This window comes from Tupaia chinensis, unplaced genomic scaffold, assembly GCF_000334495.1.
Source record: "Tupaia chinensis unplaced genomic scaffold, TupChi_1.0 Scaffold143705_1, whole genome shotgun sequence".
NCBI classification, from domain to species: domain Eukaryota; kingdom Metazoa; phylum Chordata; class Mammalia; order Scandentia; family Tupaiidae; genus Tupaia; species Tupaia belangeri.
Window position 1 is genome coordinate 394662 of NW_006203553.1, and position 23041 is coordinate 417702.

Below are 23041 nucleotides of genomic sequence, written 5' to 3' on the forward strand. Positions count from 1 at the left end.
GCCCCTGCTAGCATGCTAGATGACCACTTAGAGTGTCTTTGTGTCTCTGCTACGCCTTATACACTGCAGAGGCCTGCCCAAGGCATCCCCTGGCCCCCTCTAGAGCCAATGAGGTGGATCAGAGCACCTCAATAGTTCCACTACCTCCTCCTAAGGCCATGGAAGCCCACTCAGAGACCCTGCTACCTGTCTTCATGATAGATGCCACCAAGAGACCCTGCCACCTGCCTGAGCCATGGAAGCCCACTCAAGGTCCTCCCTGCTGGCACCACAGAGGACTGCAAGCCCCCCACTCACTCCAATAGCAGCTCTTACCCCTCCCTCCGGAAACAAATGACCTGCAAGTGAGGGTGCTATGGTGCTGGGAAGACTCAGGAACCGAGGCCGACAGTTCCCTTCACCTACAGGGAGCACATGCAAAGGGGGACTAAGCAACTACTCATGCCCGGGGTCACAGCTCCTCAGCCAGCACCCAAGCCTCCCACCCATGAATGCGACTCATTCATATAGACAGGAGATGTCACCTTTGTCAGCAGCCATCACTCGGCTGCCTCTTCTGGAGGAGACCCCCATTCTCTGCATAGGGCTGGAGTAACCCACAGGGCATGAGGTGTGGTTGGCATGAGGGAAACCATGCCTTTTATAGGAAGAAGTATAAGAATTGAGATGCCTAAATATTAAGCAGGAACAAAAGATATTAAAAAAGACAAGGAAGTATTTCACTAACATTGAACAAAATGCATTAAAGCCTAGAAATGTTGGAGAGTTCAGAATATCGATGCTGATAAAACTCAGTGAAGTGCAAGAGAATGCAACTGCAGAAGATGAGAAAAATCTCTCCTGATATGACTAAGGAATTTAGTAGTGAGATAAGCATCTTAAAAAAGAATCAAACAGAAATCCTAGAGATGAATAAAATTCAGGAAATAACAAATTCCGTGGCAATCATTAACAGCAGGTTAGACCATGTAAAACAACTCTCATAGCTTTGAAATAGCTCAAGGTATCGAAAAGAGAGAGAAGGACAATGAAAAATGAATATATAGAAAATCTGAATCATCAAACAACGGATTAGTCTCATAGTATGTATCCCAGAAGGCAAAGAGAGGAGTTAAATTAGAAAACTAAATATCAGAAAATATATATTTCATGAACTAATAGTGGAAAAATCCCCAAATCTAAAGAGTAACACACACATCTAGAATCAGGAAATTCAAAGGATGCCAAAGAGATTTAACACAAGAGGATCTTCTCCAAGGCATATTGTATTCAGAGTGTCCAGAGTCGAGGATGAAGGTAAATCCTAAAATCTGCGAGAGAGAAAGAAGCACCACCTGAGTCCTGGAGGCTATCCCATCACACTAACCTCAGACCTCCTGGGAAATCTTAAAGGCCAGGATGGACTGAGATGACATATTCAAATTATGAAAGAAAAATGGTTTCATCAAAAAATATCCTGCACAGACAAGTGTCCCTTTAAATTTGAAGAAGTAAAATTATTTCCAAACAAAAACTAAAGGAACTCTCATTGTAGACAGTTTCTCAAGGAACACTTTAGAGAGGAGTACATCCAGAAATTAAAGGAAGATGAATGGGTAATGAGGACATGCTTTTACATTTTTATTTTTGAGAACTTATATATCTTGTATGAAATATTTTAAACCAGAGTGTATCTGCCTAACAGCACAGATTTTTACAGATAAATCCAGATTAACGTCTATGATTTAAAACTAGGAACTTAAAAACCCTCAGGAAATTACAATTACTGCACGAAATCTTCTCGGGCCTTTGACATACTTTCTATGGAATTAAGAGAAATAGGGATGCTTTCTGCCAGGCAGTAAAACATTTTATTTTAGCAGCATCTTCATACTTTCAATATTCATGTCCTCTGTCAAATCTAAAAACAAAAGGTTTCTAGAAGACATTTCCACTTCATCTTTGAATCTTCCTATTGATACAAGTTCAGTAGAGTCGGTCAACAAAAGCAGCAATGCTACCTCGACGTGGTACCTGCAGGGCGGTGGTTAACGGCTGTGTCTGGGGAGCTGGGTCCCACGTGGCTGACCGTGGTTGGCCAGCTAGAAACATGGACTGGGCACATGTGTGTGCATGGCTCAAATTGTTCTGGGATGGAGAAATAGAGGAAAAAGGATTGTGGTGTGACCTCATCTCACTGGGGGTGTGCTCTCTGGCATGTGCATGCAACCTCTGGCCACAACCACAAAAATGTTAATGATAAGAAATTCTAAAACCAATGCCCAGTTAATGCCAACAAAGCACTGAAAATAAAAACAGAAGGAAGTTGTTATACCCCACAAGAGTAGATGTATACTAGTAAATGTTTTACGATCTCCCTGGGAGGAGAGGGGAAATTTTACCCAGTTTTATAGGTTAGTCAATTTCAGGGAAGTCCCCTGTGAAGGTACCACTTGATGATTCACGTAGGACAGCAGGACAAGGGGCAAGTCACACACCATAATAAATAGTCCCCTTATAGAGATGCAGTAGACAGAACCTCAGAGCAAAGAGCAGAACAGAATAAAATAATTAAGAAAGGCTAAGTTTTTAGTATTGGTTCTTAAGATATTTACGTTTTTGTGATGTGTTTAATAATGGCTGTTTAACACCTGAACTGCCAAATTTCAGAATTTTTTCTTTTTTTTTTTTTTTTTAGTTTTCGCTATAGCGTATGTGCACTCACTAGAGAAAGAGACAGAGAGAGGGAAAATGAGAAATCACCCCCCATCCCCAGGGTGGATGGCCACACTGTGATCCTTTCTCCCCCACTCTCCTCTCAAGATTTCCAGTACTCACGCACACCATGGGTGTGGCTCTCAAGCTACCAGGTCCAGGACTCAAACTGCAGAATTAGCCATGTGGAATCCAGGGGCTCCAATCTCCAAGCCACTGGCTGGCCCCAGTTCTGAAAAAAATTTTTATTGGGCACATACGCTTACCAGAGAGACAGAAAGACAAAAAGTGAGAAATCACTCTCAGGGCAGTGGCCACACCACAATCCCTTCTTCTCCATTCTCCTCTAGGGATTTTGGGCACACACACACACACACACACACACACACACACACACATGCACCCAGCATGAGTTTCAAGCCACAGGGTCTGAGTCTAGAACTCCAGTCAACTATGTGGGAGTCCAGCAATGTAAGCGCTACGCCATTTGCTGGTTCTGCAGTTCTGATATTTTATTGATGAGTTTCGGTGAGGTGGTGGGAGCTGCCATCAATGCACCACTGCCAGGGGAAAGGGCGAGCAGCGAGGCAAATCCATGCTCCATTGATGAGCAGAGTGAATGCAAAATTAGGCCATGCTTTTCAGAAGGGTCTGTACAAGTAAGAGCCCCAGAAGTCCTTGCCTCCTTAGCTTCGGTAAGCAGGTCTCCCTCACACTAAAATGGGCATGTGACTTTCAAAGGGAAGAAGCAGTAACAAGAAAGGACTTGGATTCAGATCCTGCCTGAGTAAATGCCACTGGGGCAACCCACTGACTAGCTGGAGGCGAGGAGTTCTGAAGGAAAGAGAAAAGTCAGACTGTAGAAAGGAGATTCAGGCCAATTTAGGGGGCAGAGGAGAAAAGGGAACCTCTCTCCGTGAGGCGGAACAGGCAGCCAGCATATTGCTACATGGGATGTGGGATTTAAGCTGCTTTAACCTGATCAGAGCTTCTTCTGGATTCAAATTGGGGTAGATATGGCAGAAGGCGGGGCTGAAAATGCAGAGAAAACACCAGACAAAAGTCAGAATATTCAGGCACAGATTTATTTCAGTTGAAGAACCCTCAGCAGTAGAGATGAGGGAGAAATTGTGCTTTTTCTTTCTAGATTCAGGCCAGTTTCTGATGATGACTTTGGTACTATCCTCTCTCCAGGCATTAGTTTCAAGGTCATTAAGAGACTGTTGCTGTAGAAGAAAACAAAATACAAACAAAATGCCTGGTTGCTTTTTATTCATTCATTTTTTGGTAGCTGAAATAGTTCTAACTCAAGTCATTTAAAAAGGTGTGATTGATTGAAAATGAAATATGACTAGTCACCCAGGTGGTGCACGCCACCCCTACTAGACTGTAACGCTGCAGGCTACCTGGCTAACTGCGGGACCTCTGGGACAGACTGACAATGATCGGCCAGGTATGCAGGCACCAGAGATCCTGGGAAACTGGAAGGCAGAGGAAAAGGGATTGCAGCGTAACAAGACCCCTGTCAAAAAGGCTTCTCTTTCTCACATGTGCACATGCACGCGAACCTGCTCTCTTTCATAAGAAATAGAGACAGAGAGAGAAGAGACTAAGAAAATGAAAGTTCATTCCAGAAAAAACACCCTTTTCCCTTGGTTTTCAATAAAAGTAACTTCCTGGGGCAGCAGGTGGGGTGGCGGTTGAGACGGCTGGATTCCTATATGGCTGACTATGTGGTTCAAGTCCTGAATCTGGCAGCTTAAAAAATACACAGGGCAACCGTGCATGTGTGCCCAAAATCCCAAGAGAATAAAGGAGAAGGGACTGCGGTGTGTGGCCATCCCCCCGGTGGGTGACTTCTCATCTCATATATACCTATATATGTATGCATATACATGAAATATATTCTACATAATGTATATATACATGAAATATATACCTATGTGTATATTCATGTGTATGAACATGTGTATATGTGCATATATGTGTGTATACATGTGTGTATATACATGAAACATATAAATATGTGTATATACATGAATGTATGCATATATGTGTGTACATGACATATTCATATGCATATATGTATATATGGAATACATATACATGCATATATAGGCGTATACATGAAATATATACATATACATACATGAAATATAAACCTATATATGTATATATACATTAAATATAAACATGCATAGGTGTGTATATATGAAATATATACATACATGTATGTATGCACGTGAAATACATGCATACATGCATGAACATGCATGCATATATACATGAAATATGTATATACATGCATGCATAGCCATATATGATACCTATATATGTATACATGAACATCTACATACATATATACATAAAATATATACATACATATAGTTATATATACCTCTATATGTGTATATATATGTATATATACATGAAATACATGCATATATGTATGTACACATGAAATATACACATACATATATGTAGGTGCATGAAATATACAACACACATATGTACACGAAATACATACATATGTACATGAAAACGTGTGTACAGAAAGTATATATACATGAACTCTATACATACATACATTAAATATATATACACATATATAAGTACATATTTCATGATAGCACAGAAGTGGGAGAGGGAGAAGAGCACCTTTGACAGGGTCTCATCACACCGTGATCCCTCTCCCCAGCCCTGAGGCTTCTTGGGATTCTGGGCCAGCATGTTTCAGGGCCCTTGTGTTACCACTGCATCACAGAGACCCGGCCTGTATTTTAATATTAATGTTTATTATTTATTACTACTATCAAAAGTAGCAGAATGACTTATACACTCACATGTACATGACTTTCTGAATAAACTAAGAAATTGATTGTAAAGGCAAGATTTGGGCATTTCAAGGTCCCTGGCTGAGGGAAAATAAAAAGTTCTGTTTTGTTTATTTTTTCAAAGATTGGGTCTTGCTGGCCATGATCCTCCTGCCTCAGTCTCCAAAGTAGCTAGGACTACAGGTGATCACTACAAGACTCTTTTAGCCAGGGTCTTGCTATATTGCCCAAGGCAGCTTTGGGCTCACACCTGACCTTTAGGTTGTACCAGAAATCAAAGCTGGGCCACCAGGGCTCCAGAGCAACGCAAGGGTCTTAGCACAGAACTCTGCAGCTGGGCCAGCAACAGGATCTTAACGCCATTAAAGGCTAAAAGCATGCTTTAGAATTAGGAAAATTCAAATTAGTTGAATATGACATGAATTCAAAATGTTTATTAGAAATGTACATATAAAACTGAAAATGAGATATTTGGAGAACCAAAATGCATAATGTTTAAAAAACAGAAACTATTAACCATAGACTAGGTCTAATATCTCAACTAAAATAGTAGAAAAGTCAGGGGAGGAGGAGAAGGGGAAAAGTCAAATATACTGAGTTTCCCATATACTAACAGGAGTCTCAAAATGCCTCTAGTTCCATATGATCAGACTGACCTTTCTACTTCTGTTGTCATGCTCATAGAAATAGTTCAATACTAAATGGCATCATGAAAAATTACCAAAAGAACTCAATAGGATAGTAAAACAAAGAAAAATGTAATAGATGCTAGAGTTCAGAAAGCATATCACTCACACACTCTACTGACTAAAAATAAAGAACGTATGAAAGTTGCAACTTGATACAAATGGACTGGTAATTTGTCACTATCAAGAATAATAGAAATAATAAAAGTGTACATATTATACTATTATTTTTCTGTCTTTAAAAAAAAAATTTAGAGGGCGTGTGCACTTGCTAGGGAGAGAGATGGAAAGAGAGAAGAAAAGTGAGAAAGCGCCTCCCTTCCAGTAGGGTATAGCTGTCCTGCATCCTTCCTCCTTCATTTCTCCTCCCGGGATCAGGGGAATGCACATGCATGTGCTCACAGTGTGCATTACAAGTCACCTGGTTGGGACTTCAACTGCACAGCTGACCACGTGGGATGAAGCTGCCTTAACCATCGTGCCACCAGCTGGTCCTATACTACACTTAGGCTTTGACTAATGTCTGCTCTGGGGATTTTTCCCAGGCTATAACAGGAAAATTGCTCCAAGATGTAGATACATTCTAGATTGTTTATTATAGGGTGTTTATAAAAACCGAAAACTAAAAAGACCCTAAATATTCAGAGTCTCCTCATGAAGCAACCTGGGAAATACCTCATCACTATGTGTGTGCTCTCTGCATACGCCTGTAGAAGACTGGCATTATCTCTTCTGTAACTATTTGGAAGATATAATAGTTTGAATTATTGTTCCCAATTCCTCACTCATGTCCTAGTATGTGATTACTCATCCATTTTCACTGCACTGTGACTTCACAGTACTTCCCATCAGAGTGGGTAATATATGTTACATGCCCCCCCGCCCCCAATCACTTTGAGTTTGGTATTATGACTTGTTTGGCCGTTTAGATAATAGGCTGCTATAACTGAGGGCACGTTCATTTAATTCAGCTAGGTTCCTGAGTTCCAAATGAATACCTGAAAAGATCCCAAGTGCTAACTTTCTAAGCAAGTTTCAAATTACATTTCCATTTCTTTCTCTTTATTTTAGGAAAATGGAAAGATGTATTTTTGAAATAATGTGCTATATTTAATCTAGAAGTTTAAGTTTACTGACTTAAGTTCTTCTAGCATCCAAAAACTAAGATCTAATTCCATCTTAATATTCAATATTCGTAACTTGTATAACTTACTTTTTTCAACTTGAACTACTCACTGATTTTTTTTCATCTTATTGATCTTTTCTCAAAAAATCATCTTTGGGGCTTATTTTTATTTTCCTTTCTACTTATCACCACTCTTTACTTTTTTTCCTAAAAAAATCATTTAATTTAATTTATTTATTTATTTATTTTTAATTTGACTAGAGAAAGAGAGAACGTGAGAAAGCACGCTGCCAGATCCAGGACTCAAACTGCAGTCGACCATGTGGAAGTCCAGTGCCATAACCACCATACAGCCTGCTGGTTCCACCTCTCTTTTCTTTAATATTTAATTTCATGCACTATCTTTGAGTGCAAGTATCTCTTCTGTTTTCTAACTTTTCATAAGAATTATAATTTTAAAACTTCTGATTATTCTCTGTATTATAATATGCATTACATTGTTACTTAAAGAATCAAAATAAAGTTTTTTTCAAAAAAGCAGGCATATGCCTAATTTTTTTAGAATCTAAAACAGTCTGTCTTGAAATTGTATTAGGATGATGGCTTTTCATACCTATAGAACCGGGCACGTTTCCCCCACAGAGAGATAGCTGTATAACATTTATTAGTATACCTCCAATCTTATAGGATATATCAACTTCCTTCTGTTTTTCAGGGCTTTGTTGGAATTAACTGAGCAAGAGTTTTAGAATTTCTTTTTTCTTTTAATAGATCACAGATTAGTTTATTTCTAACACCCATCATGCCATGAATTCATAGGGAATAGGTTCCAGTAGCTCAGGCTCCTTTCCATTGGTTCTCACAAAGTGTGCTTCTCTGGGTGGAGCAGGCTGGCGCTTTAGTTGAACCCAGGTACCTTTCTCTTTGGCTTCTTTCTTTTTCTGGTCATTTTCCTTCACACGTTTTAGGAAGCTATCTCTGCTCTTAGAATGTTTAATATGCTCAATACGCACATTGATTCTCTTGGCAAGAATCTTGCCCTTAACTTGTTTGTTCACAACAATGCCAACAGAAGGTTGGGTAAGGTAGACGTTGCCAGTTTGCCATGGTAACATTTGTGGGGCATTCCTTTTTGAACAGTACCCATTCCCTTAATGTCTACAATATCACCTTTCTTGTAGATCCGCATATATGTCGCCAAAGGAACAACCCCATGTTTTCTAAAAAGGCCTAGAGAACATATACCCGGTGCCTATCCTCTTTCCTTTTGTGTTTCGTCATTTTGGTTAATTACTGGAAGATGGCAGTTCCAGCCAAAAGGCTAGAATTTCTTATAAATTAACATTTTTTGTCATTGCCAGAGGATGCATGCACATGCCAGAGAAAGAAAGCACCCTCCCCAATGCTTCCTCCTAAAATTAGGAATTCCCAGGACCAGCAGATTGTATAATGGTTATGTCGCTGGACTCCCTTATAGTTGACCACAGTTCGAGTCCCAGACTCGTGCCCAAAATCCCAAAAGGAAAATGGAGAAAGGATTGCAGTATGGCCAACACCCTGGGGGTGATTCTTGCTTTCTGTCTCTCTCTGTCTCTCCAGTGAGTGTACACACCCTACAGCAAAAAAATCTCTCTTAAAAAAAAATAAGAAAAATGTGGAATTCCCTGGGTTTAGACATTTATACCAATATTTCTTAAATGAATCATCATGGTCAGTCTTGGTCATGGTCAATTTTGTCCCACAAAGATGAAGAGAAAACATAAAACATATGATTTCGGATACTATATGATACACTATCTCCTTTTATAGTCTAGCCATTATTTATTAAGGACAATGAATACGTACAAGGAGTGGAAACGTCTAACTTCACAAAATGTTGTGTTTGATTCATTCATAATCTGATTTCTAACTTCACCTTCCCAGATGAGTTAAGACAGTGAAATGAATGGCAGCTTTTAAGATCTTACTATCAGTCAGTATTTTTTTTTCCTCTGAGACAATAGTGTAACTATCACCATCTATGACAGACCCTCAGAGGACCAGGTATCCTTCCTCATGGCAATCAAATTTCATCAAAATATAAACGCTCCTTCCCAATGCTTAAGAAAAGATTCCCACATTCACGTGCTCATAAATGCTCCTGTCACCCTCCGGAAATCCTTCCTGTGGTAGGTCCTGGAGGAGAGACTAGCTAATAGGAAACCACATTCTGTTGCGTACTATTATCAAATAACCTACAAGGACAACGGGGATATTCTTTACAATGGTTTGGGGTTGAGAGTAACCGTTTGAAGGACTCTGGAACAATCAACGCCTCGCACAGAGCTCCGCACTCACTTGTTCTGTCCTCTGCACTGGAGGTGGTTGACTTGCTCTGGCTGCTTTCTTCCGACACAGATCTATAAAATGGATAACAATTTTAAAGTAAAAAAGCTTTGGAGTCTTGAAGAATGAAATGTTACTTGAATGAACTGTGTTCACAGAAACAGCATGACTCAAACAAAAAGGATCCTTCCAGCAACATGAAACAAATCAGCAGATACCGCCTCCCCGTGAAGGACAAATGCCAGAGGCCGCCCTGCTTTGTTGCCTGAGTCTCATCATCATTTTACACTTGCCCAAATACTTCTATTGTCAGTTCACAGCTGCACAGGCAGGCAGACCCGCTTACTAGGAGATCCCTGATTCTTCAGGTCAAAGCATGATAAAACCGTAACGTAGCATGCTCAAAAACTTCAATTAATTTTTCTATTTCTTTGTTTCTCTCACCAAGTATACTCATGTGTTCTTTTCTTACCAATTCTTTTTTTTTTGGGGGGGGGGGGGGGAGGTTTGTTTTTTTTTTTTTTTTTTTTTTTTTTTTGGCTATAGGGCACGTGCGCTTGCCAGAAAGACAGAGAGAGACAGAGAGACAGAAAGCGAGAAATCACCCCCCCAGTGGGGATGGCCACACCGCAATCCTTTCTCCTCCATTCTCCTCTCAGGATCTTGGGCACACACGCACAAACGCCCAGTGTGAGTTTAAACCACCGGGTCCAGGACTCGAACTGCGGTCGACTACATGGGAGTCCAGCGACATAGCCATTACTCTAACTGCTGGTCCCACCACTTCTTGAAAGATAAAACTAGAGGTAAGTATTTCTGTGGCCAAATACTGTGACTTATTCAGAAGGGGCTCACTCTGATGTTTAAATATGTATGTTACTAATTACAGATGATGGGGCAACTCATCAAACTGATGGACTCAAAAGCTGTTCATACACCGGAAAGCTGTTGTTACCTCCAACTTTATAGAGTTACAGAGAATAATTCTAAATCCACACAGATTAAATCACGTACTCAAGATAGCACAGTTTTACATGCAAGACTGATACTTTAAACCAGGGTTTCTGGGCCAACAGGTGGCGTGGTGATTGAGAGACTGGACTCCCACATGGCCAACTGCAGTTCAAGTCCCAAATGTGACAGCTTGCTTTACTTTCCCTCTCTCTCTCTGTATCTGGCGAACGTGCATGCCCTATAGCAAATTTTTTAAATAATAATAAAATAAATTAAATAAATAATTCTTTAAAAAAAAAAAAACCAGTTTTGGGGACCAGGAGTAGGCATACTGGCTATGTCGCTGGATTCCCATGTAGTCAACCATGGTTTGAGTCCCAGTGGCTTAAACTCATGCTGGGCGTGTGCAAGTGTGTGCCCAAGATCCCAAGAGGAGAATGGAGGAAAAGGGATTGTGGTGTGGCCATCCCCACTGGGGGGTGGGGGTAGGGGTTGATTTCTCCCTTTCTGTCTTTGTCGAGTACACACGTCCCATATCAAAAACTTCTCCCAAAGAAAAACAGTTTTTCTGAAGTGATATTTCATTTTCTGTCTACTACAAGATCTTACCTTTCTGACTCTTAACCTGATATTATTAACTATATGTGAAATTTCTAATTGAGAATTGACTATACAAGTTAGCAACATCAATATTTAGAAAAATATGTATTTTGGAAGCAGGTTTGAAGATAGTCTATAGTTTAGAAAAGTGTTCTTGTAACAATTAGGCAAGAGATATACTGCGGCCACCGGCCTGAAAATCTCTAATAAATATATGTATTTTTTTAAGTTCTGTTATAATTCAGTGCCACCTATTGGTCATAAAGGCCCTGGACAAGAGGGTTATTTTGGCAAGGTCAGTGGATCACAAGGCTAAATAACCCTCCAAAATTATTTTGCAGTCATGTACCCTCCCCTAGAGTAAAACTGTCATTCAACTGAGTGGTTTTCATGAGTAAGACTAGAAAAACATAAAGGACATGAGACCAGTCTCAAGCGTGTCCCTGGTCTCTCCTTACACGGCCTTTCCTGTAATCTCAGTTCATTCCTGATGAAACTTGAATACTAATTTCTGACTTAATGCGATAAAGTAAATACACTCGTGTGTATTAATTTATATCTATATATATACCTCTCACTTTCAGTCTCCCCTCTGTCACACAGCTCTCTTAATTTGTTCTTCTTTAGTAAAACAGCAGTAATGATGATAATCACAGGCAGAGAAATGTAGAAAATCATCTGATACTTCTGTTTGTGAAAAGTGCCTCGTCTTCCCTCCGAAAAACTTCTTGCTAGAATGGAAAATAACAACTCTCAATGACATCAGACGTTTTATCAGCCAGATTGCAGGTAGAAAGGATACCACCACCATTGTTCCCAAACATTGATCATTGTGTTTACATATTTTAACATAATAAAAACCAAACAAGCCTTTTATAACATATAAAATGAGATGCTTTCTAGTTATCAACCTTCTGCCCTATTCTTCCTCTAACCATTTCATTCCCTTCTAGCTTGCCAACCTGCCCTGCAGATCTTGAGACTGCCAGCCTACATCAGTGTGAGCGACAACTCCTCGTCATATGTCTCTGTCTCCTTTTGTTTCTGCTTCTCAAGGTAATCCTAACACAGACTTTGCTCCCAAGCGCTCCGGTGCTATACTAACAAATACCTAAAAAGGTTTTTCTCTGTAAGATCTTGTAATCTGCAAACACGTGACTGACTCCTTCCCAGTGCAGATGCCCTTTATGTCTTCCTCTTGTCTAATCGTCTTAGCTGAGATACCCAGTTCTCTACTCCATAGGAGTGGAGTAAGTAAATACCCTTTCTTGGGACCAGCAGTTAGCATAACGGCTATGTCATTGGACTCCCATGTCATCAATCATGGTTCGAGTCCCGGACCTGGTAGCTTAAACTCAAGCCAGGCATGTGTGCATGTGTGCCCAAGATCCTGAGAGGAGAGTGGAGGAAAAGGGATTGCGGTGTGGCCATCCCCAAAAAAATGTTGGGGGGGTCCGCCCCCGGGGGGGGGGGGGGGCGGATTTCTCACTTCCTGTCTCTCTCTACCTTTCTGGCAAGCGCACGGGCCCTACAGCAAAAACCTCTCAAAAAAAAATAGATCGTCTGCTTTATTTTGCATCTCACTGAGTTTTGTCACAATGAATATTCAGAATTCTTTTTGGACAATTCTGTGAATCATTTCGTCCTATCTATTGTTGGTGAGGAGGTACTATGGTCTGTTGGGGCAGAGATATTTCCTTATTTTCTCATGTATCTTCTGTCTCTGTTCTGGTTTGGGGCCAATATTTTATTAAGTATTCACTTCTTCCTATTATTGGAGTAGGTTCTACAGTATTGGAGAGGCAAAATCAGCTCTACAGCCTGAGTGTGTTCTTGGTAGAGGGCTGTGTCTTCCGGATGGAAGCAGTTAAAGTTTATGTGTGCAGCTCCAGGTGGTAAGCTCGTCCTTCAACCTTTTAGCTCCTGAAGAGCTTGGGATGAGACAGGAAGATATGACTTAGTGAAGGGCCTCACGGCCCAGCACATGGGCTGAAGGGCCCCAAGCCCCAAACCTGGGGTGCTGGGCTCAACCCTAAGGAGACAAGCTCTGGCACTGAAACCCAGTGTCTTGGCAGGCAGGACTCAGGAAGCAGGAAGGGCAGTTCATGAGCTGGAGGGCCCCAGGCTCCAAAGGGAAATCCTAGGAGGTTGGGGTCACTCCCAAAGAGAGATCACTGACATCAGAAACCCCCTTTCTTAGGGGCAGGACTCAGGAAGTAGGTGGTGTGGCGTGTAGGCCAGAGGGCTGGAGGCGCCAAAGGCAAGCCTGGGGGGGGAGGGGGAGAATTGGGATGCACCTCTGAAGAGATGGGCACTGGCACCAGAACCCAGCTCTCCCAACTTTTTTCCTTTCTTTTTTTTCTTAGAGAGAGGTTTTTGGTATAGGGTGCATGCACTTGCAGGAGAGACAGAGATAGAGGGACAGAAAGCAAGAAATCACCCCCCAGGGGGAATAGCCACACCACAATCCCTTCTCCTCCAGTCTCTTCTTGGAATTTTGAACATGCGTGCACACATACCTGGCATGAGTTTTAAGTCACCACGTCCAGGGCTTAAACTGCGATCTACTACATTGGAGCCCAGCAATGTTAACCATTATACTGTCTGCTGGTCCTTCTCCCAGCTTTTTATACCTATAAATAATGCTATGATTAACTGCACAAAGCTGCTCCAAAATGGAAACAGATGGGCAGCCCATAAAAGATATATTCAGGATGCTTGGTAAAGCCACCTCTCTTCAAAAGGACTCTGAGCTGAATTCAATAAAAATTCATGCAAAAAACTGAAAAAAAAGAAAGAAAAGGGAAACCACACTATAACCCATAAATATATAATTAGCATGTGTAAATTAAAAATCATGATAAAAAATTTAACCTAAAACAAACAAACAAAAAAAGACCTAAAAATGTGAAAGTGACTTTTTTTTTGGAGAGGTTTTTGCTATAGGGCATGTGCACTCACCAGAAAGACAGAGAGAGACAGAGAGACAGAAAGCGAGAAATCGCCCCCCAGTGGGGGATGGACACGCCACAATCCCTTCTCCTCCATTCTCCTCTCAGGATCTTGGGCACTAACATACACACGCCCAGCTTGAGTTTAAGCCACCAGGTCTAGGACTCGAACCACATGTGACTACATGGGAGTCCAGCAACATAGCCATTACACCAACTGCTGATCCAAAAAGTGGCTTTTGAAGTGGGTAATGGGTGGAGGCTGGAGTAATTTTGATATGCACGCTAGAAAAAGCCTGGATTGTCATGAAGGGACTATTGGTAGAAATTCAGATATTAAAGGTAACTGTGCTAAGAGAATAACTTACATCTTAGACATTACATAAATAATCACGAACAGAATGTTAGTACAAATATGGACGCTAAAGGTGCTTCTGGTGAGATCTCTGGCGGGAACAAAGAACATGTTATTGGACAATGAAGAGGCACCTCCTGTTCTAAAATGGCAAAAACTTGGCTAAACTGTGTTCTAATGTTTTGTGGAAGATAAAACTTGCAAGTCCTAAAACTGAATCTTCTCACTGCTTACTGTAAAATGTGACAGGAAAGAAGTGAATTCAAAAAGAAAGTTATTGTTCATTAAGCCTTCTCAATCACAAATAGTACTCAAGAACACCATGGGAGTTGGGAGGGTGTTTGAACAAGGAAACTTCAAAACATTAGCAGGGAGCCTTTACAATGCAGAAGAAAGACAACCAATTAGGAAGTGAGGAGGGAAAAAAGGATACCCTGGGAGGTTCCAGAGGAACTCATGTAACAATGACTACTGATGCTATTTTAAATTATGAACATATGATACAATCCAAAGTGAATAATTTCAATTAAGTGGTTAAGTGATATGCACTAAAATTCCCACTTTCACAATTGCTTGACATTTCGTATACCTTTCTTGGTAAACATTGTCAATGCTGACTTCGAACAGTACAAATTTACACTGATGAATATTGTAAAACGTTACAAATAAGTTGTGTTTGTTGACATTGTTTTGCAATCTAGCTTGGAACTTTTCATTTATTCTCCTACATATTATATTTAATTAATGAAATTTTAAGGACACTAACCAGCTTCCTTAATTACATGTCCATCATCAATACTTCCAAACTCTCCTTTCAGTTCATGACAGTCAGGAGGAGAATACCCTTTCTCACACTGGCAATGGTTAAAATTATTGCAAACCTGGAGTAATCAAAAAATAGAATTAATTATGTACAAAGATGACTTTTGATGGAGATTAAAAAATAACCCACACTTATTCCAAAGAATATCTCATTCTAAAGATTTTTATCTTAACTTGAAAAATTCATCAAATTTTCTCTTGCAATCGTCCATACTAGCTACATTGCCAAGTCAATTTCTTTTTTCTTCTTAAAAATTCTTTAAAATTCCACCAGAGCCAGCCTAAATATCTGGCATTTATCAGTACCATGCCACTAATTGTAATCTACTTGCCAGCTTTACAGAATTGCCCAGATTCTAAATTAACTAGTAATGCTAATGAGAAAATTCCAGTGACCTGCCTGTGTCTAAGTTTCCTCTCTGTAAAATGGAATGGTTTGGGTTCCGCGGTAAAGTACTGCCTTATGAGGACCAGCAGTTAGCGTAATGGCTGTGTCGCTGGACTCCCACGTAGTCGACTGCAGTTTGCGTCCTGGACCCGGTGGCTTAAAACTCATGCTGGGCGCGTGTGTGTGCGTGCCCAAGATCCCAAGAAAAGAATGGAGGAGAAGGGATTGCGACGTGGCCAACCCCCCTGGGGGGTGATTTCTCGCTTTCTGTTTCTATGTCTCTCTCTGGCTGGCGAGCGCACACGCCCTGTAGCAAAAACCTCTCCAAAAAAAAAAAAAAAAAAGTACTGCCTTATGGTGCTTACAACGTGCACACCCCCACGTGTTCACAGAACATTCTGTACACCTAGAATCGTCTTAAGTCTTTCCCCTTTATCTTCTCTAATAATAAATAGTTTTGCACATATCATGAGAAGAAAAAAGCTGAAGCTACAGACTATTAAATGATACCAAATAGCAGGAAAAGGCCAAAAAAATAAAAACAACAACATTGAAATTGATTTTTTAAATCCCTGATTATAAAATTTTCAAACCACACTGTTTAAAATGAACATTGCAGTCACTTACTCCATGCATATTGCAGTCTGAAGAAGACTCACACAATGTGTAATTTATCCGGTATTTAATTTCCAAACAGGCAAATTTGTAACAATACTAAAACAAGGCAAAAGAAAGTGAAAATCAGTCAAATGTTCAGATTGTGTTTCTGAATAATGCGTAAGAAGAATTCCGGGAAAAACCTGGAATTTTGCGTAGATATCAGTGAGTGTGCCGACCCTTCTGTGATGGTGTGCAGGTTGTATACAGTAAACAGAATGACTGTTACTACTGAACAAATAGATTCATGTGATTAGCTATGGACTGTCAAACTGCGAGACTCATCACATATAAAGAGCTGGAGGTCTTACCTTCTTACCATCTAGTACCAGAAGTTCTTTTAGAAGGACCAAGGACAAGTCATTTTGGAAAAATAACTTGATTAGTTAAGAATTACCTCAGGAGGGGACCAGCAGTTGGCGTAAAGGCTATGTTGCTGGACTCCCATGTAGTCGACGGCGGTTTGATTCCTGGACCCAGTGGCTTAAACTCACGCCAGGTGCGTGTGAAAACGGTTTCCAGCCAAGAATATTCTAGTCAGTAAAGCGATCCTTCAGAATTGAAGGAGCAAAGAAATCTTTCCCAGACAAACAGAAGATGAGAGAAATCACCAATTTTAAATGGACTTTTCAAGAAACATTTAAGGAAGTCCAACATTTGGAAATGAAGATACAGAGCACCATGAAAACACACACAGGAGTAAAATTTAAAATTCACAAGGAGAGCAATCACAGAATAAGAAAGAAAAGGAACCAAATCCCACCACTGTGAAAGCTATCAAACCACAGAGATAAGCAGTAATAACAACAAAAATCCGTAATCAGAAAGCAACCAGTGAAATGGTGAGAGGAACTCCACATTTGTCAATAATAACCACGGATATAAAAGTACTAAACTCCCCAGTCAAAAGATAGGACTGGATGAATGGGTTAAAAAAATTAGACCTCGTTATATGCTGCCTACAAATGGATATACACCTCGTCCGTAGAGACAAGCGCAGGCTAAGAGTGAATGAATGCAAAGAGCTATTCCATGCAAATAGAAATCATAAACAAGCAGGTGTTCTATACTGGTAACACATAAAAAATACTTCCAAGTTAAATTAGTAAAAAGCAAAGAAGGTCACTGTATAGAGATAGAGAACTCAATTCGACAGATAATGTAAGAACTATACCACCTAATAGCACCGTACATAAATATATGAGACGAAGAGTACTAGACTGAAAGAGAAATAGACTGTAACACCGTGGGGATCCCAATACCCCACTTTCAGCATCAAAAAGGTTATGTAGACAATCAGCAAAGACATACTAGAGTAGTTGATTAGAGACAGAAAGTATAACAATGACTTCCAGGGACAGGAGGGACCAGGGGTTATTATTTAATGGATATAGAGTTTCCACTTTACAAGATAAAAAGGAATTCTGAAGATGGATGGTAGAGACAGTTGTTCAACAGTATGAATGTATTTACTACCACCAAATTATAAACTTCAAAATAGTTAAGATGGTAATTTTTATGTTTATTTTGCCACAAAAAAAAATCAGAGAAAAATGCACTGCTTGATATACTGTCAAAATGAGTATAATCATAAAAAAAATTACTTTTTAAGGGGCCAGCAAGTGGTTTAGTGTTTAAGGCACTAGACTCCCATATGACTGACCATGGTTCAAGTCTCAGACCCAGTGGCTTGAAACTCATGCTGGGCACGTATCCATGCATACCCAAAATCCCAAGAGGAGAAAGGAGGAGAAGAGGTTACAGCATGGCCATTCCCCCTAGGGGGTGACATCTCACTTTCTCTCTCTCTCTGTCTCTCTATCAAGCACACATGCTCTATAGCAAAAAAAATCTCGCCAAAGAAATTAATTAGAAAACACATGAGTTTGGTAGTCCTCATTACCATTTCAGGGCCACATATGGTACCATCTTCTACAAATGTTTCATCTCTGTCATCAGCTGAATTGTAAGTTGTCAATGGAGGGTCCGTATTAGGTTTAGGTGGCTTCTGGCTGGGTCGAAACGTAGATACACAGACTTCATTTAGTATATGTGCGTAAACCACAGATAAGTTTGTACGTTTTATTAAGTTCCTGTGTGGCCAGGTACAAATTAATTTTCCACATAGCATATTGCTAGAAACATAAAGCAGAAAATGTATCTTATCATTTCTTGAATTAACTTTGGTGGCTAATAGAGCTAAATTAAAAGTATGTGTTACTAATTTTAATCCCAATTTTAACAATCTTCTCCATTCTCCCCTTGGGTTTTTTGAGCATGCATGAATACTCTCCCAGCATCTCACTGGGTACAGGACTTAAACCACCATCAGCCATGGAAGAGTCCGGCAGTTTAAGGACTACACCACCTGCTGACCCCTTACAAAGCCATTTTTGTATGGTTATACTCATTTTTTTTTTTTTTGGAGAAGTTTTTGCTATAGGGCACATGCGCTCGCCAGACAGACAGAGAGAGACAGAGAGACAGAAAGCAAGAAATCACCCCCCAGGGGGGATGGCCACGCCACAATCCCTTCTCCTCCATTCTCCTCTCGGGATCTTGGGCACACACACACACACGCCCAGCGTGAGTTTAAGCCTCCGGATCCATGACTCGAACTGCGGTCGACTACATGGGAGTCCAGTGCCATAGCCATTACGCTAACTGCTGGTCCCTGGTTATACTCATCTTGAAAGTATACTAAGCAGTGCATTTTTCTGTTTTTTTTTGTTTTGTTTTTTTTTTTTGGTTATGGTAAAATAAAGAAAATACAAAAATTACTGTCTTAACCTTGATTTATAATATGCACCTTGACTTATAACATGGCTCTTTTTGTTTTATGAGGCAATTTAGAAAGTGGAAAATTAATGATTTTTACAGTCTGACAGCCTGATCCATCTAATGATAGTGCTGATGTTTGAGTACTGGTCTTCAATACTTTTACAAGTAAAATGTGATCATAGTGCTGCACGCATTTGATTTTTACATATATATATGGGAGATATATATATATGGAGTATATATATATGGGATATATATATATATATATATATGGAGTATACATATGGAGTGTGAATATATATGGAATATGTATATGTGGAATATATATGTGGAAAATATATATGGAAAATATATATGGAATATATGTGGAATGTATATATGAAATATATATAGAGACTATATATGAAGTATATATATATATATATATGGAGTGTGTTTACATATATATGTATATATGGAAAATATATATGGAATATATATATGTATGTGGAAAATATATATGGAATTTATGTGGAATATATGGGGAACATATATGGAATATATATATGCAATATATATGTAGAATATATATGTGGAATATATATATGGGATACTGTATATATGGAAGATAAATGCAATATATATGGAATATATACATACAAGTGGAATATATATGGAATATATATGTATACACTTTTCCCTTCAATGTCTAGCTCCTCACAACAAATAGAGGCCATATTTATGGTCACTGCTGTTTTAACTGAACATACACAATGCAGGCAGTGGGTGATATTATTTAAGTCAGATTAAATAACAGCCAAAAAACAACAATAAGAAAAATGCCACAGATATATTCTTGCATTTTAGCAATCCATACCCTATACTCCAAACAAAAGTATAATGTCATAAATACATACGGGAATTGGCATATATTTCGGCCACAGTTTCCAAATCTATCTAATCTGGAATTCATTTCGTCATAACAGCTGAATGGAGCACCTCTAGAACCTGAAAACAACACCAGTTTAAGTCAATTATAACTGATTTCACATCACGTCAGAGAACTGAGAGTCTCAGTGTGGACATAACGATGGGATCCATAAGAGGTCATCACGTACCTAGCATGAAAAACTGGCTGAGGGGAGAGGTCTGACTGCAAAGGGGGCTCTTGATTTTAAGCCTGGAAGACATTGTTCTACAGCAAAGTCAACAGTGGCCTTATTAGAAATGGCCCTGAATTATAATAGAAATGAGCAGCCGTGAGCATCTTTATCTCCCCTAAATTGTCTGCTTCCTGTCTGTTATTATTATCAGTACCAGAACTAAATGGAAAAATAGTACCTCTGGTCCAATACTGATGACAAACTCAAAGAGCGTTTGATTAAACTCTCCTCGTTCCATACTGGAGTCCTCATCCCCATTTCCTACTGATAGTATTCTACGAATCATGACATAGAAATGATTGCCTTTCAAAATGAGGACATCAGTGTTCCTCTTTTCCAGCCCTTTTATACATTTACTTTTCTCAGATTAAAGATTATAAAATGTTCAAATGTATATAATAGCTGCCCCATCACTCTGACTTAGTGGCTTAGGGTAGGATACATTGACCATGTTAATCATATATAATAAAAACTGTGATCTTTTATTGTAACCACCGCAGAAACTGAGCATGCAGAGGAAAGCATTCTTGTCATACCCCACTAAAATGGAGTCGAGGTGCCAGCTGGGACTGCAGCAGTAGTAACACAGCACTCTGCAGTGTTGGGCCCATGGCCCATGTTCCAGGTCTCCTTGTACACACCAGGGGCCTGCCCTTTTGTCCGGGCTGGGTAAGGCTGAGGGTGGATGTGGTGTGAAAAAACAGCAGCAGTGGGGGTCTCTCTCTCTCTTTCTCTCTCTCTCTTTTTTCTTCCTGTCTCTCAAATAAATAATAAATCATTTTAAAATAAAATAAAATGGAGTCAAGAGGCCTCAGAGAAAAGAAAAGTGCTCAGATTACTGATGACTGTTTCAAAGACTACTTACCAGGCCAGTTGAACAAAATTACCTGCTACAATTTTTTTTTTAAGAACTATTTATTTTTTATTTTTACTTATTCATTCATTCATTTATTTTCATTTGACCAGAGAGAGGGGTGAGGGGAGTATGAAAGCAAGCCACCAGGTCCACTATTTTAAAACCTGTTTTACCCAGCAACTCAAGAGGATACTGCCTGGGGCTGGTGTGAAGACTGGCTGCTGCCAGAACTGGCCCACTACCCCTCCCCAGCATCTGGCAGCTCACACAGTATTTCCTAATAATATCTCTAACTGGCCTTTGTTCTGTGGAGGAGGCCATGCTGACCTTTGTATGTGCTCTGGATTAGAATTCTAAATTTTACTTCCAAATAGAGCTTTTTATGTTTTATACTAGATTCTTCCTTACCTTTTATTTAACTTTCACATCACATGGTGTCAGAAGCAGGGTCTGAAGCAGACTCATCTCAGAGAGAATAATGGTCCCTAGAATAGGAGATGGTGCCCATTTTTGGTTCCCTTGAGCCCTTCCAGTTCCATAGGCCACTTTTTCTTCACCCTGGTGAGTCTCTCTCACCAATTAAACCACCATTCTTTGTTCTGAGTTCTTTAGGAACTCAGACCGAAGGGTTCAGGAAGTAACACCGATCCTACAAGTCATTGCCTAGCCCAGCCTTGAGGAAAAATGTGTAAGCGAATCTCATTAGAATGTGTACATACACTGGAGCAACAAACTTTGCCCTGAGTTCTTCTATGAAATCATCAGGAAGAACCAGACAGTGGGAAAGCAGTAAAACACACTGTTGTGCAATGCAAACCCACATGGGAAGGCTGCAGGTTCATATCCAGAGACCTCCCTGAGTATGCTAGGCATGTGCATGCCTATAATCCAGGGCTGGCTAAGGCTGGAGGTGCATTGCAGCATCAAGTCCTAGGTGGCGGGTGTGTTCTCTCTCTCTCTCTCTCTCTCTCTCTCTCTCTCTCTATTTCTCTGTATCTCTCTTCATTATGGAAGACATAAATAAATGATCTTTAAAAAGAATCCTCAGGAGGAGAGTTTTTGTCTTGTTTCTTTAACACCAAAACACTTTTACATAGGAAATCACCCTACCAAATTTCCAAAATCTAAAGTTCGTTGATTCTGGGCAATTAATTGTATAGTGTTGAGGGAAATTAACACCAGACTAGGATGTCATTTTACAAAATTTACATACCCTGTGTTAGTGACTTCTTGGGTTAAAATTGGTCTCTTTGTATCTAAAACCCAACAGTTGACAGAATCCCTGCTAAATAGACTCTCGATTTAATCCAAGTTCTTAGTTTACCTTATTAACCAGCACAATTACACCAAGGATTATTCAGAATGGCAATTACCATCATGGGAAACCAATGCATTTTAAGTGAGCTTGAGACCTGCTCCAGCAAGGACAGGCCAGATGGCAGGATGAGCAGCAGGAAGTCAGAACTGCAGAGAGGCTAGGGTTCACCTCCTCCCACACATCTTTGAGCTCTCAAAATTAAAACCCAAAAATTAGGAAGAAACATATACTCCATCAGATGACTAGATACTAGCACAGGTGCAAAAGAAATATGACAAACCAAGAAAAAAATCTCTCCCCTCAAAGGAAACAAATAACACCTCATTATCCACAGATAGTACAATAGAACTCATTGAAATGTCAGGTAAACAATTCGGAAGAAGTCATAGTGACAAAACTAAATCAGATGTGAGACAAAAGAAACAACAAACTCCAGAATACGCAAGAGAAAAGAGACAACAAGCTCCAGGAGATGACGAAATCTTTCCATGATTTGAAAGAAGATAAAGACGCCATAAAAAGAATTTAGTGGAACTGTTAGAGATAAAGACT

At 39.9% G+C, this 23041-nt stretch overlaps 1 protein-coding gene across 2 annotated transcripts in view; it reads right to left on the reverse strand.

The window, feature by feature from the left end:
* Positions 1–3765: 3765 nt before the first annotated feature.
* The window catches only part of LOC102489471 (disintegrin and metalloproteinase domain-containing protein 5-like), a 61879-nt gene continuing 42603 nt past the window's right edge, over positions 3766–23041 (reverse strand). For both annotated transcript variants that reach the window (XM_006164742.3, XM_006164743.1), the window contains 7 exons: positions 20070–20160; positions 18296–18527; positions 16363–16449; positions 15292–15406; positions 11791–11950; positions 9678–9739; positions 3766–3920 (listed from right to left, as the gene is read on the reverse strand). In XM_006164742.3, coding sequence (XP_006164804.1) covers positions 3907–3920; positions 9678–9739; positions 11791–11950; positions 15292–15406; positions 16363–16449; positions 18296–18527; positions 20070–20160 — 761 coding nt within the window. In that variant the 3' untranslated portion in view covers positions 3766–3906. The remainder of the gene's footprint in view (positions 3921–9677; positions 9740–11790; positions 11951–15291; positions 15407–16362; positions 16450–18295; positions 18528–20069; positions 20161–23041) is intronic.